Source organism: Vipera berus, assembly GCF_964194415.1.
Source record: "Vipera berus genome assembly, chromosome: 3".
In the NCBI taxonomy this organism is placed as follows: domain Eukaryota; kingdom Metazoa; phylum Chordata; class Lepidosauria; order Squamata; family Viperidae; genus Vipera; species Vipera berus.
The window spans coordinates 107,960,452-107,985,406 of record NC_138204.1 but is presented as its reverse complement, the minus strand read 5'-3'; the positions used below and the strand labels follow the sequence as shown (position 1 = coordinate 107,985,406).

At 40.4% G+C, this 24,955-nt stretch overlaps 1 protein-coding gene across 3 annotated transcripts in view; it reads left to right on the top strand.

Moving 5' to 3' along the window:
- SMG7 (SMG7 nonsense mediated mRNA decay factor) overlaps positions 1-24,955 on the top strand; it is a 73,540-nt gene that overhangs the window by 43,921 nt on the left and 4,664 nt on the right. The window contains exons 15-22 of one of the 3 annotated variants that reach the window (XM_081323231.1): positions 309-453; positions 1,179-1,567; positions 2,465-2,839; positions 16,488-16,637; positions 20,800-20,880; positions 22,748-22,904; positions 23,496-23,666; positions 23,745-23,893. In XM_081323231.1, coding sequence (XP_081179357.1) covers positions 309-453; positions 1,179-1,567; positions 2,465-2,839; positions 16,488-16,637; positions 20,800-20,880; positions 22,748-22,904; positions 23,496-23,666; positions 23,745-23,893 — 1,617 coding nt within the window. The remainder of the gene's footprint in view (positions 1-308; positions 454-1,178; positions 1,568-2,464; positions 2,840-16,487; positions 16,638-20,799; positions 20,881-22,747; positions 22,905-23,495; positions 23,667-23,744; positions 23,894-24,955) is intronic. The other 2 variants (XM_081323232.1, XM_081323233.1) reach the window with 2 other exon arrangements.

The following is a 24,955-nucleotide window of genomic DNA, read 5'->3' as shown; positions in this document are numbered from 1 at the left end:
CCAAATTCCAAACATGATCTTCAGTCTGAGTACTTTTCTGAAAAAGCTAGTAGAATTTGTTTTAACCTTGTGAGTCAGAGGAATAGTTCATAATCAGTCTAAAATGTTCGGAGAACTGCAAATGTGGAACTGGCCAAGACCAAACCCACGTTCTTTGTACCTGTAAACCAAGAATGAGAAAACAAATCTCTGGAAAGAACTGATATGTCTTATACTAACTTTTTAATTATTACCTCCTTAAGAAGACATGGACAAGTGAACAAGGGCAAAAATGTAGAATTACTGCTTTTATTGACTTATCCCTTTAGGTAAAATCCCAGACTGAGTTGAGAAAGACTCCAGTGTCTGAAGTCAGAAAAACACCAGTAACTCAATCTCCAAACCAGGCCAGCAACTCCCAGTTCATCCCCATCCATCACCCAGGAGCTTTCCCTCCTCTTCCCAGCCGGCCAGGTAAAAATGCTATTACTCTAAACTTATCTTGGCATATATGGGATTAGGTAAATGCATTGTTAAATGGAATATTCACATTATTTCTAGAAAGTTGGCATAATCGTTAAATATGTAACTTTACATGGTATTTACCAGCCATCAGTCTTTCCAGTGTCTTTTTTGCCAAGATGCAGCATGAGAAGCCATCTTTATTTCACAGTCTACATACATACATACATACATTACAGACACAGACAAAGTATGTGACAATAAAGAAAACTTAAAGATCTTTTCTAACATAAATGTAGATTTTGAAGTAGAAAACATAATAAATGTAAAGTATCCCTATACTGCTTTAATTAATTTATTTGTGCATAACATCTTGCAAAGACGCCTAAAATCCTCTGAAAGTCATAGTGAAGCATCCTCTAGGATGTTAGAGCTTTCCTAGAATTTTCCTCCAGCAAAGTGAGAGTACACGTGCAGGCTTACTGGCACAAACTTCTTTTTTGCGAATACTTTTTCAGCACAGAAGAATAGACTGAATTAATCCATTCCTATAACTGAATGCTGACAGAGGTGATCTTTGCTTTACAAAAATTCTCTAGCTGCTAGGATCAGAGAGATAAAGAAAGGACCAGTCATAATCTGTCTCAGTGGTTAATCCTGAAGAGGAGCCTGGAAGTACTATCCAAGGTTTCAGTTATTAAAATGTGTGCTTTCTTTCTTTCTTTCTTTCTTTCAAGGCTTCCCACCTCCTGCCTATGTTATTCCTCCTCCTGTGGCTTTCTCTATGAGCTCGGGATATACTTTCCCAGGTGGTGTTTCTGTCCCAGGAACCTTTCTTCAGCCTGCAGCTCATTCAGCTGCAGGAAATCAGGTGCAAGCTGGGAAGCCATCCCACATTCCTTACAGCCAGCAGCGGCCCTCTGGACCAGGCCCAATGAACCAGGGACCTCAACAGACTCCATCCCCCTCCCAGCAGCCCCTTGCATCCATACCAGCTCAGGCAACAAACCCCTCTGCAAGCCAGCTACAGGTCCAGGCTCTGGCCCAGCAGCAGCAACAACAGTCCCCAACAAAAGCTGTGCAGGCATTAGGGAAGAGTCCTCCACACCACTCTGGATTCCAGCAGGTGAGTCTCTGCCAACAGCTCCAAACCTTTATAGGTTTTGTACTCAAATAACACAAAGACTCCAACTTAGATTGCAGTACTGGCCTTTCTGTAAATACTATAATCGCAAGTACAACCTCTAAAGGAGAGGAAAGGAATTCACAAGTTCTTTGGGAAAGAGACAGACAAAATATAGTGAACAAGCTAGAATGTAATTGAAGGCCAAGAACAGAAGAATGTCGGAACGGACGTTTATTAATGATCAAATGTCTCTTTTCCGGGATAGAAGAATCTTGAGTTGTCAAAATAATTCAGATTATATTTGATAAACGTTTTCCTACTTCTTCCCAAGTATGGCATGACCAGCCTTATAAATGATGAATTGGTATTATTGAAAGATTGATTAAACATATTTGAAGGATTACAACTTAATATGCACCATAGTGCTTGCAAAACTGCAACATTATGTCTTCATTGAAAGATGAAAAATTATTAATGAATGAATCTTAGTGTCAAAATGCTAGTCTTGTAATCTGTCTCTGCTACAAGGTCTCTTTAGTTTTTCTCTGCTTGTGAGGTCTGTAAACTTTAATCTCAAAAGGAAACTGTAAATTTTGGAAGTTTGCTTTGTAGAATTGAATGTGCAGTTCTTCCTAACATGCTCTGCACTGAATATATTTTTGTAATAAGGTAATACGTTCAGTGTACAGCATATGCACAGAGAAGAGAAAAAATACATTTTTTGGTTATCCTATAATTCAACCCTGTTAGTTAATCTGAATCAGAGCATAGTTGGCATCATATTACACTCAGTTTGTTCTGTTGGTCATGTGGTTATTTGCTGGATCTTAAAAGCAATCTCTTATCCAGAGGATCTGTGTTACTGATAATGCTGAATGCTGGCATATTTATTCTTAGTATCCCCAGGGAGACTCCTCCAAGCAGCTCTGGAGCCCCTCTCAGGTTCAAGGCCCATTGGGGAAGATCATGCCTATGAAGCAGCCGTACTATCTTCAGGGCCAGGATCCTGTGAAACTCTTTGAACACTCCTTGCAGCCCTCCCTCCTGCAACAACAGCAGCCTCTAGAGAAGAAAATGAAGCCTTTCCCTATGGAGCCATATAACCAGAATCCCTCAGAGGTCAAGATGCCAGAATTTTACTGGGACTCCTATGGTATGGCTGATAACCGTGTTGTGATGACACAACAGCAAGCCAACATGGACCGCAGAGGGAAACGTCAGCAAGGAGTCTTCCGCCCAGAACAGGACCCAATGTCGAGGATGGGTTTTGAGGTAAACGAAGAGTTGACCCCAGAATATAGGCAGTAGTTTCCTTTATTCCAGAAATGGACAGATTCTGATGACTTAACAGTGTGGATGTGTAGGCCAGTCATGTCTTCCTATAGTGTTTTCCTTGGCATTCATTGGATGAATCTGTGTTTCTGGCTCAGTGGTTCCACAGTCCTACTGTTCTTATAAAGAGTTAACTGGCAGGTTAATCCAGGTTGTTTTGTTTTAAACTCAGAAGAAAATAATCCTTCTTAGAACACTCTACTGGAATATTTCAGGCATACTGTGCTCCAATGGAACAAACATAATGTTTCTTGTATTCTGTTGTTCATAATTATTCCCCTTCATGGAGGTTCAATACATGACAAAAACCAAACCTATCAGGATAATTTCAGAACAATCCAATAAAAATAAACTGAGAACTCAAACAGATATTTATATTAAACCAACACAACAGTACCCTTAAAACAGTGCTTTAGGATAGGATAGTGTATGTAATAGTATGTGGGAATGATCTTGGGAGACAAGGCAAAGAGACACAGCCAAGGGAACAGTCAGCTAGAAGGCAACTTAGTGCCCAGTAGGAATATGGGTGGGTCCAGTGGCTCAGAAGAGACCCTCCCTAGTTTCTTGGCTGTAAAGGGAGAGGGGGAGAAATGTACTTTCAGACATGCAAGATCCAGTTTATTTAACTTACAATAAAGTAGAATGAGTTTATCTGTTCCATCTTTCCTGTCTGGTCTACCTCACCAGGCTGAGAATATACTACACATCCATTATAATTTAAAATACACATAGTCCTCAACTTACGACCACAATTGAGCCCAAAATTTCTGTTGCTAAGTGAGACATTTGTTAAGTGAGTTTTACCCCATTTTACGACTTTTCTTGCCATAGCTGTTAAGTGAATCATTGCAGTTGATAAGTGAGTCGCACAGTTGTTAAGTGAATCTGGCTTCCTCATTGACTTTGCTTGTCAGAAGGTTGCAAAAGGGGATCACATGACCTTGGGACACAGCAATGGTCATAAGTATGAACCAGTTGCCAAGCATCTGAATTTTGATTACATGAACATGGGGATGCTACAAAGGTCATAAATATGAAAAACGGTCTTAGTTGCTTTTTCCAGTGCCATGTAACTTTGAACTCACTAAATGAACTGTTGTAAGTCAAGGACTACCTGTATATATTAATCTGTCAACTAAATAAAAGTGGGATGGAACAATCAGACCCTGTAGTAATCAAATAATATATAACACTCTAAAGGCTGTGATATTTCTACAAAGAGAAAGGGAGTTGAATGGAATCCTTAAGGCCCACAACTTGTTGATTGTAATCCTGGACTGAGTATCCAAAAGAAGGCCCTGCTCAAAGAATATAAAGAGCAGTCAGGGTTGTATTAAGAAATAAGGCCAGGCAGGTATTGAGGCGTTTGTGATGGAAGGACTCTGGCTCATATGCCCAGGGGAACTTACTAATTATCAGTCAGCAAACAATAAACATCAGTAGGTTTACTTCTGCACAGTCTATCAACAACAGCAAAAATATACTTTTGTGCTGTTAGTTTTGACTTCATAAACATGCATGTGTTTATGCATTTGGCAACAGTTCTCTAAAAGTCATACATAAGCATCTAGCTGTTACACAGTTCCGTTTTAGTAAGCAATGTTATGCAAAGAACAGAAAGGGAATGTAATAAAGTAATCACAAATACTATTTTTTTCATTACCTTTTATTCTTTAAACATCACATAAGTTTTGAGGAGCTTATCAAATTCTTGGTTTTGCCCTTCCTTTTGACTTACTCACTTGTCATATGTTTTTTCTCTGATCCATCCTCATTCATTCTCAATGTCACCAGGCCAGTTCAATGTGCTTCTTTTTACTGGTCTTTTGTACGTTCATTAATTTAACACACATTCAGTCAACACTCACCCACACTTCTTAAGTAATCTATGCCCACTACATTCATTGTTGATGTTCCTGCTGACTTACCCAACTCTTACTTCCATAGAAAAAAGGGGACAGAAGAACATTGCTTCTTTCGAAAAACATTAATTGCTTTTGACAGATATCTGTTGAGATGGGTAGCTATACATGTCAAATAAATAAATACTTAGTATCTGTCTACTTGAAATTTACATGCCTTGAGATTTCTTCATCCATTTTCACATCTCACATGTATTCAGTAGTACACATAAATCAATTTATTTGCTCTAGGTTTTTTTGCCATTTAAGTATAACTTGACATTTTTCACTCTTTTTTCTTTCAGATTTGAATGTTTGTTAACATTAACATTCAGAACTATACTCCTCAATTCTCAGCAAGCCATTAACAGCATTGCATTCCCTGCATACAAAAGTACATACAATATATCCTTAACCCCATATACCTCTGATGGCACATTTCTTGTACATTTATCCGTAAATACATTAAATAACCAAGGGGATGCTGCACATTTTTCTTCCCACTAAGTGTTGAATCATTCTCATGCATGCTTTACTTTAATCCTACACAGCTCTTATCACATTCAGCATCCAATCTGCAACTCTACATTTGTGCCAAACATTTCATAACTCAGACTTCTTCAGTTCATGATGTACTCTTTGCAAGTCAAAATGCAGATAAATATCTTTCCTATATGTTTTTCAACAAATAAAAGAATAAATCCTGAAAATTCTACTTTGCAGGGTTGTATGCAATGTACAGGCACATTAAACAGCTGTCTATCCGTCCATCTATCTAACAACTTTCCTGAACTAGATAAACCAGGGCTTTTCAACCTTTTCACCCATTGTACCACTTTTAGGACAAGGCAATATCCGAGTACCATCAGTCGCCCAGCAACATGTCAAAAACTTGACCCCCCCCCCAAAAAAGGAACAAATGATAAAGTACAGGTAGTCCTCGACTTACAACAATTCACTTAGTGACTGTTTGAAGTTACAACGGCACTGAAAAAAGTGACTTATGACCATTTTTCACACTTATGACTGTTGCAGCATCCCCAAGGTCATGTGATTTACATTCGGATGCTTGGCAACTGATTCATACTTATGACGTTCTGTGTCCCAGGGTCATGTGATCAAATTTTGCAACTTTTTGACAAGCAAAGTCAATGGCTGGGGGTGTGTGGCCAGCTCATCACTCAGGTTGCGGGGTGCCTGTAAGGGGGGGGGGGAATTTGTGGGTCTCTGGTGGAGGGGGGTGGGACTGGGTTGGGTGCCTTTCTTCCCTCCATCTCTCCCATTGTCCCTACATTTCTTCTTTCCTTCCTTTCTTCCTTCCTTTCCTCCCTCTTTGTCCCTTCCTTTGGCAAGCAGGAAATCTTGTGTTGTGATTCAGTGTCAGCCTGTGCTTCCAGCAGTTGAGTCTGAGGAATCTGAGGAGGAGGAGGGGTTTGGAGAGCCTTCGGTGTTGGAGGGAGGCTCTGATGCACTGCAGGACTCTCAGCCTGGCCCCTCCAGTTGTGTTCCTCATGAGGCTTAGCTGTGTGAGGAGGAGGTGTCGGACTCAGAGGAGTCATAGCTGAATCTGTTCAGAGACACTAGAAGCAGAAAGAAATCCAGCAGAGTAGAGCAGAGAAAATCAATGAGGCAACTTAGTGAAAGGAGGAGAAGGCATTGAGATGCCACACCTTGGGACAGATAATAAAAGGGGAAGGTGTAGGTGGTGCTGGTTGCTGAAGTCAACCATTCAGAGACATTCAAAGAGAATCCTGGTCTGTTCCTGCTAATCTGTTTGACTCTTGTTTGACTCTTGTTGGATGTTTTGAATCATGAATTTTTGGTTGAAGAAAATATTCTGATTTTTTGTTTGAAAGACTTTATTATTTGGAACTGTAAATAAATTTGGTTTGGGTTTTTTTCCAGCCTATTGATTGTTAAAAGGAAAAAAGGGTTGTCCCTGATACACAAACAGGGTTGGTCGCAGGCTGGAACAGAACATCTTGCATGGGAATTGCAGCCGGGGATTTCTCCTCCCCCCCCTACACACACACTCTCCCTGGCTTGTCTCTGCATCTGGATTTTCCTTCCTCATGAGGACACCCGCAAGATTTCCTGCTTGCAAAAGGGTGATCACTTCTGCCTCTCTTGAAAGACAGGGATTTCTCCAGTGGAACAAAGCAGAGAGGATTGCTGGCATCCTCCAATGGAGAAATCTGTCTTTACAAGAGAGGCAGAAGTGATCGCCCTTTTGCAAGCAGGAAATCTTGCACAGGAATTGCAGCCGGGGATTTCTCCCCCACACACAAACACACAAACACTTTTCCTGGCTTGCCCCGCTTGCAAAAGTGCAGTCACTTCTGCCTCTCTTGAAAGACAGGGATTTCTCCAGCAGAACAAAGTAGAGAGGCAAAGATGCCTGCGTTCCACCGGATGCAGCCTCCCAGGCACACGGGGTTGACACAGCAAGGCCGGTGCCAAAGACTCTCCACACATTCAAGGCGCCCCAGGTGAACACGGAACTCCACTGATGGAAAGGGGGTGGGCTCCTGATGCTCCCCCCCTGAGATGAAGGGAAGCGGCACACCTGTGACAAGGAGACTGAGGCGGGGGTGGGAGGAAGGTTGATGTAAAGATAACCTTCAGGCAGGCAGAGCTGAGACTGACTTGCGCCAAGAGCCGCCGCTGGCCTCTTGCCTTCCCAGCTGACAGGCAGGCTGGTTGGGCAGTCCAACCTGCTGCAGCCTTCCTGGGACCCTGGCCGCAGGGACCTGTGTCTCATGCGCCTGCTTTCCTGAACATGGCACTCCCGGGGCGGGCATGCACACCGTCCCGGGCAAAGCCCACTCTCTCTGGGGCCCTGCCGGCCAGCCAGTAGACACACTTCCCTCGCAACCCCCCCTCCGCTCCCTCTGGGAAGACGCAGTGGTCCCACCTCACCATGGTCGCTCCTTTGGCCCTGGGGAGTGTCCAGGAGGAAATAAAGTCACGCCCATGCACCGTCCTTGCTGCATTGACCCCATGCGCCCGGGAGGCCGCATCTGGGGTCGCCGATCAGCTGGCGACTCCATACGACTGGACCTGATCTCCGCCGACAGGCTTCAGTCCACAGAGAGCTCCTGGCGGTCAATGGCTTCCTGGCGGTGGCCCCGGCCAGTGAGGAAGGTGGGAGGGGGGTACACCCCGTGGGCCCCCCTCTTTTGTGTGTCAGGCCCACGGGGTTCAATACAACTGTTGCCGTTGCCTTCCCTGCAAGCAAGTGAGCTGGGAAGGAGCGTGTGGGGGGGAAGGATGGCGACGCCACGTACCACCAGCCAGGTGCTCGCGTACCACCAGTGATACGCGTACCACCGGTTGAAAAGCCCTGAGATAAACAACAATGAAGTGATGCTATAGATGTGGAGGAAGCAAGATGATTTGCAAACTTTGTAAGATATCAAGAGACAGAGTGGCATAAATTAGTTTTAGCTGTATTTCTGTGTCTTACAATTCTTTCAGTTTTTCCCGCTTATGATTTTTTGCTGCTTTTTTGGTACTCTGGGTAATATTGAATATTCCACAAGAGAATTGTGTGATAGCTATATATGTGTGGAAGAAAATGTTTAATATATTTCATTGTAACCCATTGATCTAATTTCTCCATAGCAAAGATTTTACAAAGTGATGATAAACCTTTCTGCCAAACAGCAGCAGCATGTGATAAACTGACTTTCCCCTCTCCCCTTCATTAGGACCAGCCAGTAGCAGCAGCGATGGTACTTTGCCTGCTGTCTTGGTAGCTTAGCAGCTTAGTTTATCTATTTGTAGGACTACAAAACTTCCTGCCGGTTCCAATAATTCTGGGGGAAGACAGGCAGAGCAAAAGCTCTGTTCATTTTATTGAGCAGAATAATAAATCTGAGAATTGGAAAGCAACTTACCGTACTATTGTTATCAGAGTCAGGTTTAGTTGGTCAGTACAGTGGTTTAGGGCAGGCCATTACAGTATATAAAGAAATAATTAGCAACATCATAAGATATTGCTTTGTTAGCTGCGAAGTCGTGTCCGACACATCACGACCCCATGGACAACGTTCCTCCAGGCCTTTGTATCCTGTACCATCTTCTGGAGTCAGTTTAGGCTCACGCCTACTGCTTCAGTGACTCCATCCAGCCACCTCATTATCTGTCGTCCCCTTCTTCTTTTGCCCTCAACCTTTCCCAGCATTAGGCTCTTCTCCAGTGAGTCCTTCCTTCTCATTAGGTGGCCAAAGTATTTGAGTTTCAACTGCAGGATCTGGCCTTCTAAAGAGCAGTCAGGGTTGATCTGCTCTAGGACTGACCGGTTTGATCGCCTTGCAGTCCAAGGGACTCACAGGAGTCTTCTCCAACACCATAGCTCAAAGGCCTCAATTCTTTGGCACTCGGCCTTTCTTATGGTCCAACTTTCACTGCCATACATTGCAACTGGGAAGACCATAGCCTTGACTATATGCACTTTTGTTGACAGGGTGATGTCTCTGCTTTTTAGTGTGCTGTCTAGATTTGTCATGGCTTTCCTCCCGAGGAGCAAGCGTCTTTTTAATTTCTTGGCTACAGTCCCCATCTGCAATGATCTTGGAGCCCAGGAAAATAAAATCTGTCACTACCTCCATTTCTTCCCCATCTATTTGCCAGGAATAGATGCCATGATCTTGGTTTTCTTTTCTTTTTTTTCTTGAAAAGTTTTACAAAATTTTAATAATAAACCCCCCCTCCCCCCTTCCCTCTCCCCCCCCCCCGGACTTCCCAAAGCAGAATACAGGGTATTACATATAGCAATCTTATGCAAACATATGCTAAATATCTATTACAACGTTAACAAACCTCCCACCCTTTAACTCCCTTATAACAAAACTAAAGTAATTATAATAACACATCTATAATTGTTAAGAATTATTCATATGCTATTTGAAACTTTTTAGTCCCATATTTGTTTTGAATATAATCAATCCATCTTTTCCATTCCAAAATATATTTTTCTTGTGACTGTTCTTTCAAATATGCTGAAACTTTTGCCATTTCAGCTACATCCATTACTTTAAGTATCCATTGTTCTACTGTAGGTAAACCTTCTTTCTTCCAATGTTGCGCCACCAAAAGTCTGGCTGCCGTTATTAAGTGTAACATTAATTTAGTTTCTATAACAGTACAATCAGAAATAATCCCCAATAAGAATAGCTGCGTAAATCTTATTTTTTTCTTAAAAACTTTCTGAAAAATCCACCATATTTTTATCCAAAAGGCTTTAACATTTTTACATGTCCACCATATATGATAATAAGTTGCCTCTTCACTACCACATCTCCAATACGTAGGTGGTTGATTTGGATACATACTTGCTAACTTTTTAGGATCTAGATGCCATCTATAAAACATCTTATAAAAATTCTCTCTTAGGTTTTGTGCTTGTGTAAATTTTAAATTTCCAACCCAATTTTTTCCCCAAGTATCCATCATTATGGGCTCTTGAATATTCTGAGCCCATTTTATCATACAGTCTTTAACTAATTCCGATTCTGAATCAATCTCTATAAGAGCATTATATAACCTTTTTTATTTTTATTTTTATTTTAATCCCATTTATATCCTGCCCTTCTCCGAAGACTCAGGGCGGCTTACAATCTAAGCACAAATCAAATGTGCTTAGCAATAGCCTTCATTCTATGTATATGCCTGCTTATTAGGGCTTTCGCCCCCCCCCCAAGCAGCATTATTACAAAGTCAGCTTATTGCCCCCAACAATCTGGGTCCTCGTTTTACCTACCTCGGAAGGATGGAAGGCTGAGTCAACCTTGACTTCGATCTCTAATTTGCTTTATCAAATTTTTAAAAGTTTATAAAAATTTTCTTGATGTTGATTTGGTGCATATATTCCAACCAAAAGTATTATCTTTCCATCTATTATAAGTTCAATTGCAATATATCGTCCTTGTGCATCTGCCTCAATTAATTTAGCAGTTAGATATTTCTTTAAGTATATAACTACTCCATTCTTCTTATCTGGGGCAGATGCAACAAAATGTATTCCCAATCTGGAGTTTGTCAAATACTTTTGGTCTACTACTCTAATATGTGTCTCTTGCAAACAAATAACATCATTTTTATATCGTTTCAAATAATGAAATATTTTTTCCCTCTTTTGTGGTGAATTTAAGCCATTAACATTCCAAGTTAGAAACTTGGTCGCCATCTTTCGTGACTAGAAGCTTTTGGAACAATTCCTGCAGATTCATATGAACCTGTTGCTTTGGTCTTGCCCCTCCCACTGCTTCCGTTTTAGTAACTTCTTGAGTTTTAATTTGATCTTGCTGTTTCTGCTGTTCTTGCGCTTTTCGTCTGGCTGCTGCTTGCGTCACTCTATTGATTTCAAAGGCTGGTCCATATCCACAACTAATTGTAGTTCTTCAACCAACAAATTCGAACCTTCCGCATGAATCTGCTTCTCTTCCATTTGACCCTATTTTTTCTCTCCTTCACTTTTTTTTTCAGGAAATAGTGGCAAATCTGCTTTCAGTACATTAAAATAAAATTCTTTTGCTTTCCCTATTGAATTAAGACGATATCTAGTACCTAAGTACTTAACCACTATTCCAGCTGGTATATCCCATCTGAACTGATGCTGCCTTTTTTTCAATTCATTTACCAGAAAAGCAAACTCTTTCCTTTTTCTTAAAATTTTTGGAGGAATTTCTTTCAATATCAAAACTTCTTAATTTTCCACTTGGAACCTATTATTATAAAAAGCTTGAATAATTTCGTTTCGAATCACCCTCTTCGAAAAATAAATCACCACATCTCTTGGTAAATTCCTCTGCTTCGCAATCCAGGAGTTGACTCTAAAAACTTTCAATTTCCCGTATGAAATCCTCAACTTGCCAACCCATTATTGGAGCAAAGGCCTTTGCCAGTATCTCTCTCAGGTTTTCCTGTTTGTTCTCCTTCAATCCTCTAATTCTTAAAGCAAATTCCATTTCTCTATATTGTAGCATTACAGTTTCATCTTCCATCTTTTCCATTTTATTTTGAGCCTCAGTCATCTTATCTTCCAAAGCAATATTACCTTGAGTTAATTCTTCCATACGACCATCCATGTTTTGAATATGTTGTGCCAATCCCTGAAATGCCAATAGAATATCTTCTGTTATTTCTTTATTTTTAATCTGCATAGTTTCTTTAATTTCTCCAATCTCTTCTGACATTAACTCAAATTTATCATTCATTTTTTCATCTATTTTTTCCATCTTGTTTTCTATTTTCTCCATCTTATCATTTATTTCTTTTTCTATTTCTTTAGTTTGAGATTTCAAAGCCTCCTGCAGGTCTTTTAATGTCAAAGTTTGGGGGGGGGGGGCATTAAAGCCTGTAAGTTTGATTGCTGTGCTGGTGAAGTCCCTGCACTCCTGGGGGCCCCAGGTTTTGATGATTTTAATGACATCTTAAATCAATTTTATTCTCTGTATTTAAAAAGATTTTTTGTTGTTGTTAGTTGCGAAGTCGTGTCTGACCCATCGCGACCCTATGGACAATGTTCCTCCAGGCCTCCCTGTCCTCTACCATCTTCTGGAGTCCATCTACGCTCACGCCTACTGCTTCAGTGACTCCATCCAGCCACCTCATTCTCTGTCATCCCCTTCTTCTATTGCCCTCAATCTTTTCCAGCATTAGGCTCTTCTCCAGTGAGTCCTTCCTTCTCATTAGGTGGCCAAAGTATTTGAGTTTTAGCTTCAGGATCTGGCCTTCTAAAGAGCAGTCAGGGTTGATCTCCTCTAGGACTGACCGGTTTGATCGCCTTGCAGTCCAAGGAACTCGCAGGAGTCTTCTCCAGCACCATAGTTCAAAGGCTTCAATTCTTTGGCGCTCAGCCTTTCTTATGGTCCAACTTTCACTGCCATACATTGCAACTGGGAAGACCATAGCCTTGACTATACGCACTTTTGTTGACAGGGTGATGTCTCTGCTTTTTAGTGTGCTGTCTAGATTTGCCATGGCTTTCCTCCCAAGGAGCAAGCGTCTTTTAATTTCTTGGCTACAGTCCCCATCTGCAGTGATCTTGGAGCCCAGGAAAATAAAATCTGTCACTACCTCCATTTCTTCCCCATCTATTTGCCAGGAATTGAGAGGGCCAGATTCCATGATCTTGGTTTTCTTAATGTTTAGTTTCAACCCAAGTTTTGCACTCTCCTTCACCCGCAACAAGAGGCTCTTTAGTTCTTCACTTTCTGCCATTAGAGTGGTATCATCTCCATATCTTAGGTTGTTGATGTTTCTTCCGGCAATCTTAATTCCAACTTTTGATTCATCTAGCCCTGCCTTTCTCATGATGTGCTCTGCATATAAGTTAAATAGGCAAGGCGACAGTATACAGCCTTGCCGGACTCCTTTCCCAATTTTGAACCAATCAGTGGTTCCGTGTCCAGTTCTCACTGTTGCTTCTTGGCCCGCATATAGATTTCTCAAGAGACAAATAAGATGGTCTGGTATGCCCATCTCTTTAAGGACTTGCCAGAGTTTGTTATGATCCACACCATCAAAGGCTTTAGCATAGTCAATGAAGCAGAAGTAGATGTTTTTCTGGAACTCTCTAGCTTTCTCCATGATCCAGCGTATGTTGGCAATTTGATCTCTGGTTCCTCTGCCTCTTCGAAATCCTGCCTGTACTTCTGGTAGTTCTCGATCCACATACTGCTGGAGTCTAGCTTGTAGGATTTTAAGCATAACTTTACTAGCATGAGAAATGAGTGCAATGGTGCGATAGTTTGAACATTCTTTGGCACTGCCTTTCTTTGGAATTGGAATGTAAACTGATCTTTTCCAATCCTGTGGCCACTGTGGAGTTTTCCAAATTTGCTGGCAAATTGAGTGTAGCACTTTTACTGCATCGTCTTTTAAGATTTTGAATAGCTCAGCTGGAATACTGTCACCTCCACTAGCTTTGTTGTTGCTCAGCTTTTCTAAGGCCCACTTCACATTCTAGGATGTCTGGCTCGAGGTCAGTGACCACCTCATTGTGATTATCAGGGACGTTAAGCTCATTCTTGTATAGTTCTTCTGTGTAATTTTGCCACCTCTTCTTAATCTCTTCTGCCTCTGTTAGGTCCCTGCCCTTTTGGTCCTTTATCATGCCCATTTTTGCATGAAACGTTCCTTTCATGTCTCCAATTTTCTTGAAAAGATCTCTGGTCTTCCCTATTCTATTGTTTTCTTCTATTTCTTTGCATTGTTCATTTAAGAAGGCATTCTTATCTCTTCTAGCTATTCTTTGGAATTCTGCATTTAATTGGGCATATCTTTCTTTTTCTCCCTTGCCTTTCGCTTCCCTCCTTTCCTCAGCTATTTGCAAAGCTTCCTCAGACAGAATTTCTCTTGACAAAATTCTATTAGCCTGTGCCCTGCTTCATTTTGTACTCCAAGGCCAAACTTTCCTGTTATTCCGGTTTACTTTAGCATTCTACTTTAGCATTCCAATCCCCCATGATGATAAGGACATCATTTTTTGGTGTTCTATAAAATGCTGTAGGGCTTCATAGAACCGGTCATTTTCATCCTCTTCAGCACTGGTGGTTGGGGCATAGACTTGGACTACTGTGATATTGAATGGTTTGCCTTGGATTCGAACTGAGATCATTCTGTCATTTTGAGGATTGTATCCCAGTATTGTCAATCTGTCAATTAAATTTATAGAGCACCAAAATTTATAGAGCACCAAAACCAACTCTAGATGGCGCACAACAATCAGATAAAAATAAATAAATAAAAACAAAAATATAAACACCCATATTAATAACTATCGTTAAAGTGAAAAAATATAAATATAGGAGAAGGAGGAGGATAAAAATGGCCACCTCTACAATGGAGCCATCTGAGCAAGTCTCTAGGAGTCCCAGGCCTGGCAACATAGACTTGTCTTGAGGGCTTATCAAAAGGGATGGAACCAATCTAATTTCAAGGGGATATCATTGAGAACAGTATGTGCAGGGAAATAAGTCATAAAATCACTTGAAAAAAGTAATTAAAAAAGTAATTAAATGCAACAGTCCATCAAAGTCATATTAAAACAACATTCCTAAGTACATCTCTATGTTTTTTCTGACAGAGATATCCACATAAGCCTACAGGTGGTAGCCCTCATAAAGCTAATACTGTTATATTTCATTCTTATATCACCTTTTAAAAAATAAAAGCGAGGAGTCAATTGCTTCATGTTAGTAGTTGCAAATATGTTAAAGGTTTTTTTTTACTTTCCTGTGAAAGTTTGCTAGAAATATTATAAAAGAATACCATAAAGCTCTGTAATATTTTATGTTTCAGATTTACTTTTATATATTTAGATTTATTTCAATAACCTTAAGAATTGATTTTATCCCAGCTGTAACAGTTTTGAAGTATTTGTCCTAGGGTACTATATATTTCAGGCAGGTACATTGTTGTCGGGAACATATGGAAAAGACAGATAATTTTTTATAGACCAAGAAAAAGCTATGATATTCAAGATCAGAGAAGGACTTTGCTCACAACTAGCATTCTGAAAACTTTCCATCAACTTCCAGGAATTTTTTTAAAGTCCAATTTCTATATTAAAGGGAGGGTTCTCAAAATATGAGTTGTATCCCTTAGGACAGGGGTCCCCAACCCCCAGTCTGTGGACCAGTACCGGGCCGTGGCATGCCAGCAACTGGGACGCACAAACAAGCAAAGCCCCATCCGCAGGATGCAGGCAGCACACAAAACCATGCCCCCTCTGATCCACGGAAAATCCTGTCTCCACGGAACCGGTCCCTGGTGCCCAAAAGGTTGGGGACCTCTGCCTTAGGAAGTTGCAAGCAACACAGAGGGACCCACAAATATTTTGGCAGTCCATGCAAAGTAGGAATACTCTAAAACTTGTTCCAGCTTTGCCTGTGGACTTGCCTAGAAAGAACAGGGAACAACTTGGCCCAGGTTTTGAGAGTGTTTCTGCTTTGCATGTGGTAATCATCAGGAAATTCAAAACTTGCTCCCAATTAGAGCGACCTGCAACAAGCTAATATAGATGGCAGAATGAGGAATAAAACCAAGAGTAATTTTTATTTTTGAGAGGTAGCTAAATCTTAGATCTAGTCATCTGCAAAATACATCAGTTTTATATATCATTCGTTTAGTTTTATTCATGATGTGGGTTGCAAAAATTCATTTGTCGTTTTAGGGGATCATAGTATTGCATTATTTGAGAATTCTGCCATATTGTATATATGTCTAGATCTTCCAGTTTTGATCAATGAGGTAATATAAACATATCTTGCATTATGGGCAAAATTACTGTTTATACCTTTCAGAACCGCTAAGATGTTAAATAACTTACTTTGCACACACTTGCTAAGTCAGACAGTAGGTACTACATTTTCCTCAAAAGTCAATCCTGATGTTCTATTTCTCTATACATTAAACATGAAGGGAAGGGGAGGGATTCCTAAAGCATGAAACAATGAGAGAAGGTTATATTAACACTGCTTTTCTCTTCTCTCCCTTGAATCTTGACTTCTTTTCCTCTTTACCTCTTTGACTAGCTTTTGCATGCTGGCTTACCTATCTTTGCATTCCTTCCCTTTCTCCTTAACTTGCATTTGGGCCTTTAAACTTTGTCGGTTGCTATTCTTGCTTCCTTGTCTTTCCATGCTGCATCTCACTGTGCTCCTTTCTGTCACTAGGACCCCAAGAGCTCCCCTCTGCTTCCTCCGGACCTGTTAAAGAGTTTGGCTGCCTTGGAGGAAGAGGAAGAGCTGATTTTCTCTAATCCTCCTGATCTTTACCCAGCTCTACTGGGGCCTCTCGCCTCTCTTCCTGGACGAAGCCTCTTTGTATGTATTTGACTTAATTCTGCTGCTTCTTGCTCTAATTTTGCCATTATCTTCCTTTTTTCCCCCTTGCAAGGTCAGTTGGAGGTCTGAAATCTATATTCCTTGCTGAAATTGTTTTAATGGGGGAAATGGAGATCTTATAGGAGAAAGCAGCTTTTACACAGATGTAATGTTCTGTCAGGGTTGCTCCTTTCTGGCCCAATGCACAATTTTTTGTAAACACTGGAAAAGGGGCCATTTTGAACCATAGTCCACCAAATTCTGTTTTCTACAAAAATGGGTTCACCTTGACTTTTCAAGTCTATTCAGTTGGGGGAAATAGGTGTGCTAGCCTACTACATCCTACTAATAGGGGTTATTCTACCTGACCACATTATTGCTCCGGAATTCTTATTCAAGCACAATGTAAGAAAGCTGACCCAGATTCTGGTTCCTTCTTGGCTTGCAAGAAACTTTGTAGTTAAGTTTTCCAACTGTGTTAATATAAAGGTAAATATAATTTTACATTATGTAATATGAATGAAATAGGCATTAAGAAACTAGAACCATGAATTTAAGACCAAGCAAGCATTTTTCAGCCACTTAATTAATTTTAATAAAATGAGACATTCTTTTTTAAAGTGTAGAAAATAAGCTCCTGTCTGTCTGCACGTGGTCCATTGATCTCCTTTTTAAAAGGCTGCCCAAGCTGTTTTGACATTTATCAAGCAGAAACATAAGGTCCTTCAAGTAAGATTGAGATGAAAAAATATTCATATTTGTTAATATAATCAATAAGGGCTGGTTTAGGTAATATCAGGGTTTCATGCAAATTTCATTAGTCAACCAGATGTGGAACATGGAAATAGAAGTTTTCCCTCTTATTGTTCCCAGCTTTTGCTGATAGAGAGCATTATTCTCTATTACTGGAAAAGGAGTAACCCTTGATAGATTCATCTTTCAATAATCTAATTTGAGGGTATCATAGATTAATATAAAGAGCACGTGTATTTCAAGTGTATGTGGCATTTATGTACCTATATCCGTCCTGGGGTCATGAGTGCAGAAAAGTCCTTAATTAAGGAGATTCTATGTATTTTACCATAAAATGTGGAGAGATCCTGTTCCTTAATATATGTACAACCGTAGTGAAAATCCAAAGGCTTTCTGATTGAATTCTAATTTCTAATTAAAATACTACTGTTAAGAAAGAGAGATTCTGTTGTCATAAAATCACTAGAATTTCTTTCTTCCTGTTAATTATATATTTGCCTAGGATGCTTGATGGGAAGGTAAGAATAGTGAAGCTCTCTAGAGGTTGAATTTTTATATGATCATTTCATTTATATACATATAAAATATCTTTATTTATATAAAGCTCCCATGTGGAATTGGCTAAAAACTACTTCCCTTAAAACAGACATGTCAAACTCGTGACGTCATGTGACATCACGCGACGTATCAGGACTGTTTTGCCATTGTCGGCAATGGGGTGGGAGTGGCTGCCACATGACGCGTCCGGGCCGAGGGCCGGCAGTTTGACACCTCTGCCTTAAAATGTTGGCCAAAACTACACTGAGCTGTTTATATCAACATTAGAGATGCATGGTTAGATGAGAAGCTGCAAGGAGAACTTAACGTTAGTCTATTACACAAAGCATAGTTAATAAAAAGTATTATACTTCAACTTTGTAGGGTCTTGATTATGTTGTATAAATTTACTTTCAGTGATAGGTCTTTAGAAATGTCACTTTCTCAGAAAGAGTTCCTACTTTGTAATCACAGTAACGGCATATTTATTAAATGGAAGCTATCAGGACCCACTCCAATCCACATTTTAGGAAAGAAGAACTCTTGGAGACAGGATTGTCCAAGCAGGAACTTTTACTAAAACATGATGGACAGTGGATAATCTAGACAGGATCTGGAAACTGTGTTGCAGATTGATACTTTTAAAGTGTCCCCGAGTAAAAACCCCTCCCCTCAGTCCATTTGGTCAGTCCCGGATCAATTAAGTTTCAGGTGTCAAAACCTTTCATGGGAAAAGGGATCTTCCATGCCTTTACGACATTTGCTCCCTCCCCTTCAGATTCCAATTGGAGATACAAACCAGAATCTCTCCCCCCACCCCCTTTCTTTGTTGTTCTCAGTTCAGAGGTTCTTTCCCTGGTTTTTGATGATGGCCTCCAGGCAGGCTGAATAAACAACCTTGCATCTAATGGATAGGGATGGCCAATTAACATCTTCTCTTCTCCTCCTTGGGAATGGCAGAATCCAGTAAGGGGGGGGAGATTTAGGGCTGCACAGATAGGGGGTTAGGAATGAATATAAATGGATTCTGACAGAAGCTTATTAAGGATCTAAATATTTAGAAATATGTCTTGTATTCCTTGACAAGTGAAGGAGTTCCTTTCATTATCATGGGAAGCTTGATTCCATGGGAGCCTCCCTACTGAACAGGAGAATAGGAATGGGAAGGAATAGATGCCATTTCTTGTTTTCCTTGACAATTCCCAATAACATTTATGCTAGAAAATCTTCTAGTATTCCAGAACAGATTCTTTTTGGTATAGGAAGCTGTCAAGAGAAGGGAATTCATTAAAATTTCAGGAAAGTTGCAGTTCTGGATTGAGCTGGCTGATTGTGAGTGTGAGTGTGTGTGTGTGTGTGTGTGTTTGTGCACGCGCGCATGAGTTAAAGAAAATGCTTGATTTGTATTAAAATGTAGTAGGATTATGCATACATAATCTTTCTGGGATTTTTATTTCAATGAAATTGTGAAAGAGAATGGCCCTCAGTTATCAGACATAAAAAAACCCGTAATGTGTTTTTTTTTACCTTAGCAGAATATTTTTGTCTCCATATACTTTTGAGTTGATTTTAATGTATCTTCTGACAGTTACCCTTAAACTATCTTTCCAGTTCCATAAAGCAACTTACAGTAATTATCTTCCATATACATAAAATGTTTTCTTTTTCTGAAGAAAGTGGTAGAAGACGAATATGAAATTTTTAGAGAAAAATCCATCAAATTTATTAGTCATTGAGAGTAGCAGTTCTTTAGACTGAATGCTACTTGTGCTCATCTCCCAAGTATCATTTGAAATTAATGATTTTAATTATGCAGTTGGCATTGATTGCATCCCTTCCAGTCAAATCCTAATGACATGCCAGGCCAAGGCCTCCATTATAAGACAGTTGAAGATATGCGGCTTTTTATCTGGAGATATGTGTCAAATTGACATCAGTTAATGCCAAAATATGATACTAACCCTGAGCACATGCTTTAAAATTAATTTGTCTCACCAGCCAATGAGAAGTTTTTATTTTTTTTACCAAGATTATGCAAATTAAGCAGTTTTGAATAATTGTTATACAATGTTGTGCAATTTATTCTGATTTTCTTTTCACAGAGAAGGCCAGTAACTCTATAGGATTGCTCTCATACTTCTATGCTTTCCCCTGGCGATAAATTATATCGGACCTTGTTTCTGCTGTATGAAATTGGAGTTTCTAATGAAACTAATCTTCATTCAAATGATATTCCTCATTTTTTTTCTACACTTAAGAACAGACTTGCATATACAGCTCTGCATATTAGTTTTAATTATTTTAATCAGCTAGTATTTAATACAATATCTTCATTTTGGCTAATGTTGATCTATTAACTGCATTAACAAGTTATTTGCAACATCAATAGTCTTTTTTCAACAATAAAACCCTAAATACTACCAAGTTTGTGGTTATGGAAATACTAATTCAGATATTAAACCTCCTTATTTGAGCAGAGCCCGATTAGTCTGAATATGTCATACATTCATACCTAATTAATATTTTGATAAACTGCAATTTTATGGTTCCTCGACCACACGAGGTGTTAAAGCATATTGTTTTAGTATGAAATTTTCCAAATGAATTGCCATTTTTTGAGAGCTACACATGCAACTGACTGCACTGTTTGCTATCATTTGCAATTTAATCAAATTATTCATATCTGTTTTACACAGTTTATTTTAAGTGCCTTATCATATAGTAAAAGAAGTTATACAAGGATCTTTAATATGATTCTTGTTCTCATGCATGCTATATGAACTCCCAGGACCCTTCCCACTCTGTTATATTTATATTAACTGACTTGTAAGTCGATAACAAGCTTTATTGCTCTCTTTCCCTTGTCCTGAAGAAATCACTGTTGGAGAAACCATCAGATCTGATGTCACAGTCACCATCTTTCCTATCGCTCACAGGCTTCTCTCTTAATCAGGTAACTAACAACTTTCTCTTTTTTCCTTCTGGACAGCTTTGTCCCTTTGTTAGGAGCATGTGTTGCTCTGAAGAAATAGCTTAGCAGAGCTTTGAACAAAGAACCATTTCCAAGCTGCTTTGGAAGCAGTAGAGATCCTCTTGCTTCTAAGACTAGGAGCTGGGCTAGCCAGTGCCAGAAAGACGCAGTCAGGGAGCAGTATCACATGCCTTCTGCAGGATGCGTTGCCCACGATCTTTACTCAAGACAGGTGGCAAGTAACACCTAGATTCTATACTCATATGCTGGAAGGCTTCCACATTGGCTGGCTGGCTTCAGCAAGTACCATACAGTAGTCTAATAGACAATGTGGCAAGGTTAGCCAATCTGGAGTCTCTTCAATAAACCAGCTCTTCCAGGCTGGCTTCCTGCTATGGACAATCCTACAGTGCTTACTAAAGCTACCCAGGTTAAAAGACCTTGAGAACAAGCACAGGTAGCTACAGGCTGGTTGAGATCAGCCAGTGCTATGGGAATGGATCTGTCTAGTGTGTATGTGTATTAGCTATTTATTTATACATATATACATACATACATGCAGCCATAAGTACTTGAACTTATATGCTGGAAGGCTTTTACCTCATAACAGTAAACATTTTTTTTAAAAAGAAAAATATTACAACATGCATTCAGACTAAAATCTGTATGCCGCATGAGCAATTGCCTACGATTAGGTAGCATCTTTTACCCCAGAGGCTCATTTTTTCTCCTTTCTGGAATGTGATCAGAAGAGCCATCATAACTTCATGGGGTAGGCCATTCCAGAGCAGAGGAGCTACTGCAAACAGCTTGTTCCTGGACACTCTTTATGTTAAGTTCTTGGGGGTAGAAATTCTTATTCTGTCCTCTCAACCAAGAGGAATCTCTGCATCAGATGGCCCCGCAAATAACAAGGACATGAGCCATAAATCATTGCAAATTGTTTATACTGATAGTAGTTAACTCTGTTGGTCTGAACCATTTTTTGATGGAAGGGAGAGCTCTCATGTTGGAATATTCCTCCGTCCAATATAGTAATACCATAAGGTGAAAGTAATTTTAGGCTGTAGCTTCCCTTGTAGCATGCTAGTTGTCTCTGGCTGGAGTTTCATGGTGTGTTAGCTATGTATGGATAACACAGCACATTTTATCCTTGTAAGCTGTGCATCCTATGTGGTGATTAGACTCCTAAAACAGCTTGAAGGTGCCCTGCCAATACAAACTTATGTGAAAACTAGGCACAATGCCTGTGTATTTTGAGGCATGATAGTGGTGTGTTCAGTTGCCACGTCTAAACAATTCAATACAATATATACTATCCTAGCACATTTCATTTTGCTTTCTTATTGACTGACTGACTGACTGACTGATTGATTTCATCACAGTTTTAATATATGTTATGAATAAATGTTTACAAATCAATTGTCTGGTATTTGTTTTGCAATCTGATTTTTAAATTTTGACCCAGTATACTGTTACGGATTTTTTTTACTTTTTTATTTTCCATTTAAGAGCCAAGAATGGTGCGTAGCAATATTCCTTATTTTACCCAGGTTATATCTAAGCCCTTATATCATGTCATTTAAAATAGATAAATATCTCGTAATATGCAAAGAGACCTTTGGTGTTTAATATTAATTGCTGTCATTATTAAGCTAAACGGTTTTTGGTACCTTTACTGTAAACTCTAAAAATCTGAAGTAAATCTTATCTACTTCAGAAATATTGGATAAAAGCAACATGGACATACCCTCTAATAGTACTATACTGTACTAATATATTGAATTGGTCTGGTGTGACCCAAGTTGATTCCTTTCTTATCCCTGTGCTCTTTCTTTCAATTTTATAGGAAAGATATCCAAACAGCATGTTCAATGAAGTTTATGGGAAAAACCTCAATGCCAGCACAAAAGCCGAGGTTACACCATCAGTAGCTCACCAGGAGACTTCACTTTATTCTCTTTTTGAAGGTACTCCATGGTCTCCATCTCTTCCAGCTAGCTCAGGTGAGGCCTCCAGCATTCCCTTTGTCGCCTATAACATATAACCAGAGGATAATGTGTGTACCACTTGCTCAGCAACCCAACACTCATTCCCATTACTATTGTAGGAATATCATAGAACTTCAACTTTCCTTTGAATTGTTCAGCAAATATTACACTTTTCCTTTTCTAAGTAATTTTCCTTTTAGTGTCAACATACACCTGCTCATTATGTTTCTACTTATATACGTATATGGGTGCGCTCTCGCTCTCTCTCTCTCTCTCTCTCTCTCTCTCTCTCTCTCTCTCTCTCTCTCTCTCTGTGTGTGTGTGTGTGTGTGAGAGAGAGAGAGAGAGAGAGAGAGAAAGAGAGAGAGAGAGTGTGTGTGAGAGAGAGAACTGAAAACCTATTTGCAATCTTTGTGATATTCTTAGTGCAAAGAAAACTTGGTATCTATAATGCTCACAGAGTCCAAAATCATTTATGCGTTTGTCCATTAATGAATAAAAGTGAGTCCAAATTTTAAATTAATAAAAACAAAATCTTGCATAAAACTAAAGAGATTAAATCAGGAGATCACCAAGTTGACTTTTTTCTAAATTGCTGTTCCATAGATCATTCAACACCAGCCAGCCAGTCTCCTCACTCCTCTAACCCAAGCAGCTTGCCAAGCTCTCCTCCAACTCACAACCATAATTCAATTCCATTCTCCAACTTTGGGCCCATTGGGACTCCAGACAACAGGGATCGAAGGATAACAGATCGATGGAAGACAGATAAGCCAGGTGAGTGGAAGGTCTTAGCGTCAGTTTAATTTCAGTGGTTTTCAGGGACACTTAACTGTTACTCTTGCTCTCGTTCAGCAATGGGAGGCTTTGGCCTGGACTATCTCCCAGCAACGTCATCCTCTTCAGAGAGTAGCTGGCACCCAAACAGCACCCATAGCGGTACCTGGTCAGCCCATGACCCATCCATAGAGGATTCATCAGCTGTCCTTATGGAAAGTCTGAAGGTGAGCTGCATATTTATTTATTTATTTATTTATTTTATTTATTTGTTTTTATAAACCGCCCTTCTCCCGAGGGACTCGGGGCGGTGTACAGAGTAAGGTAGGCAAACATAATGAAACAGTACTGAAAAAACAATAAACAAAACAATCTGGGACCCCAATTAGAGCTATCAGGCCAGGCCGGACTGCTGGAAAAGGTAAGTTTTTAAGTCGCGCCGGAAGGTGCGGAGGTCGGGGGCCATCCGGATTTCAGTTGGTAAGCAGTTCCAGAGTGCTGGCGCACCCACTGAGAATGCCCTCCCCCTGGGGGCCACCAGCCGACATTCCTTGAGCGGTGGCACCCTGAGGAGGCCCTCTCTGTGGGAGCGCACAGGGCGGTGGGGTGTTGACATTGGCAGAAGGTGTTCCCGTAGGTAGTCCGGACCCATGCCATGTAGGGCTTTGTATGTCATTGTTAGCACCTTGAACTTCACCTGGAAGGCAACTGGAAGCCAGTGCAGTGCACGGAGGAGAGGTGTGATATGGGAGTATCGGGAGGCTCCCAAAAGTGTCCGTGCCGCTGCACTTTGCACCAGTTGAAGCTTCCGAGTGGATCTCAAGGGCAGCCCCATGTAGAGAGCGTTACAGTAGTCTAGGCGAGAGGTCACAAGGGCATGGGTGACTGTACGTAAGGCATCCAGGTCCAGATAAGGCCGTAGTTGGCGCACTAGTCGAACCCGGGAGAAGCCCCCCTTGGTCACAGCTCCTATGTGATCTTCCAGGGAGAGCTGTGAGTCTAGGAGGACACCCAGGTTGCGGGCCCTATCAACAGGGGGTAGTAACTCGTCCCCGATGTTAAGGGATGGGATGCTTTGAGTAACCTGGCTTGCCGGTACGTACAGCCATTCAGTCTTGTCCGGGTTCAGTTGAAGCCTGTTCCTCCCCATCCATTCCCGGACCGCTTTCAGGCAGCGGGACATTACGTCGAGGGCATCACTGATGCTGTTTGAAGTTGAGATGAAAAGCTGGGTGTCATCAGCATACTGATGGTACCCTACTCCAAAGCTACGAATGATCTCACCCAGC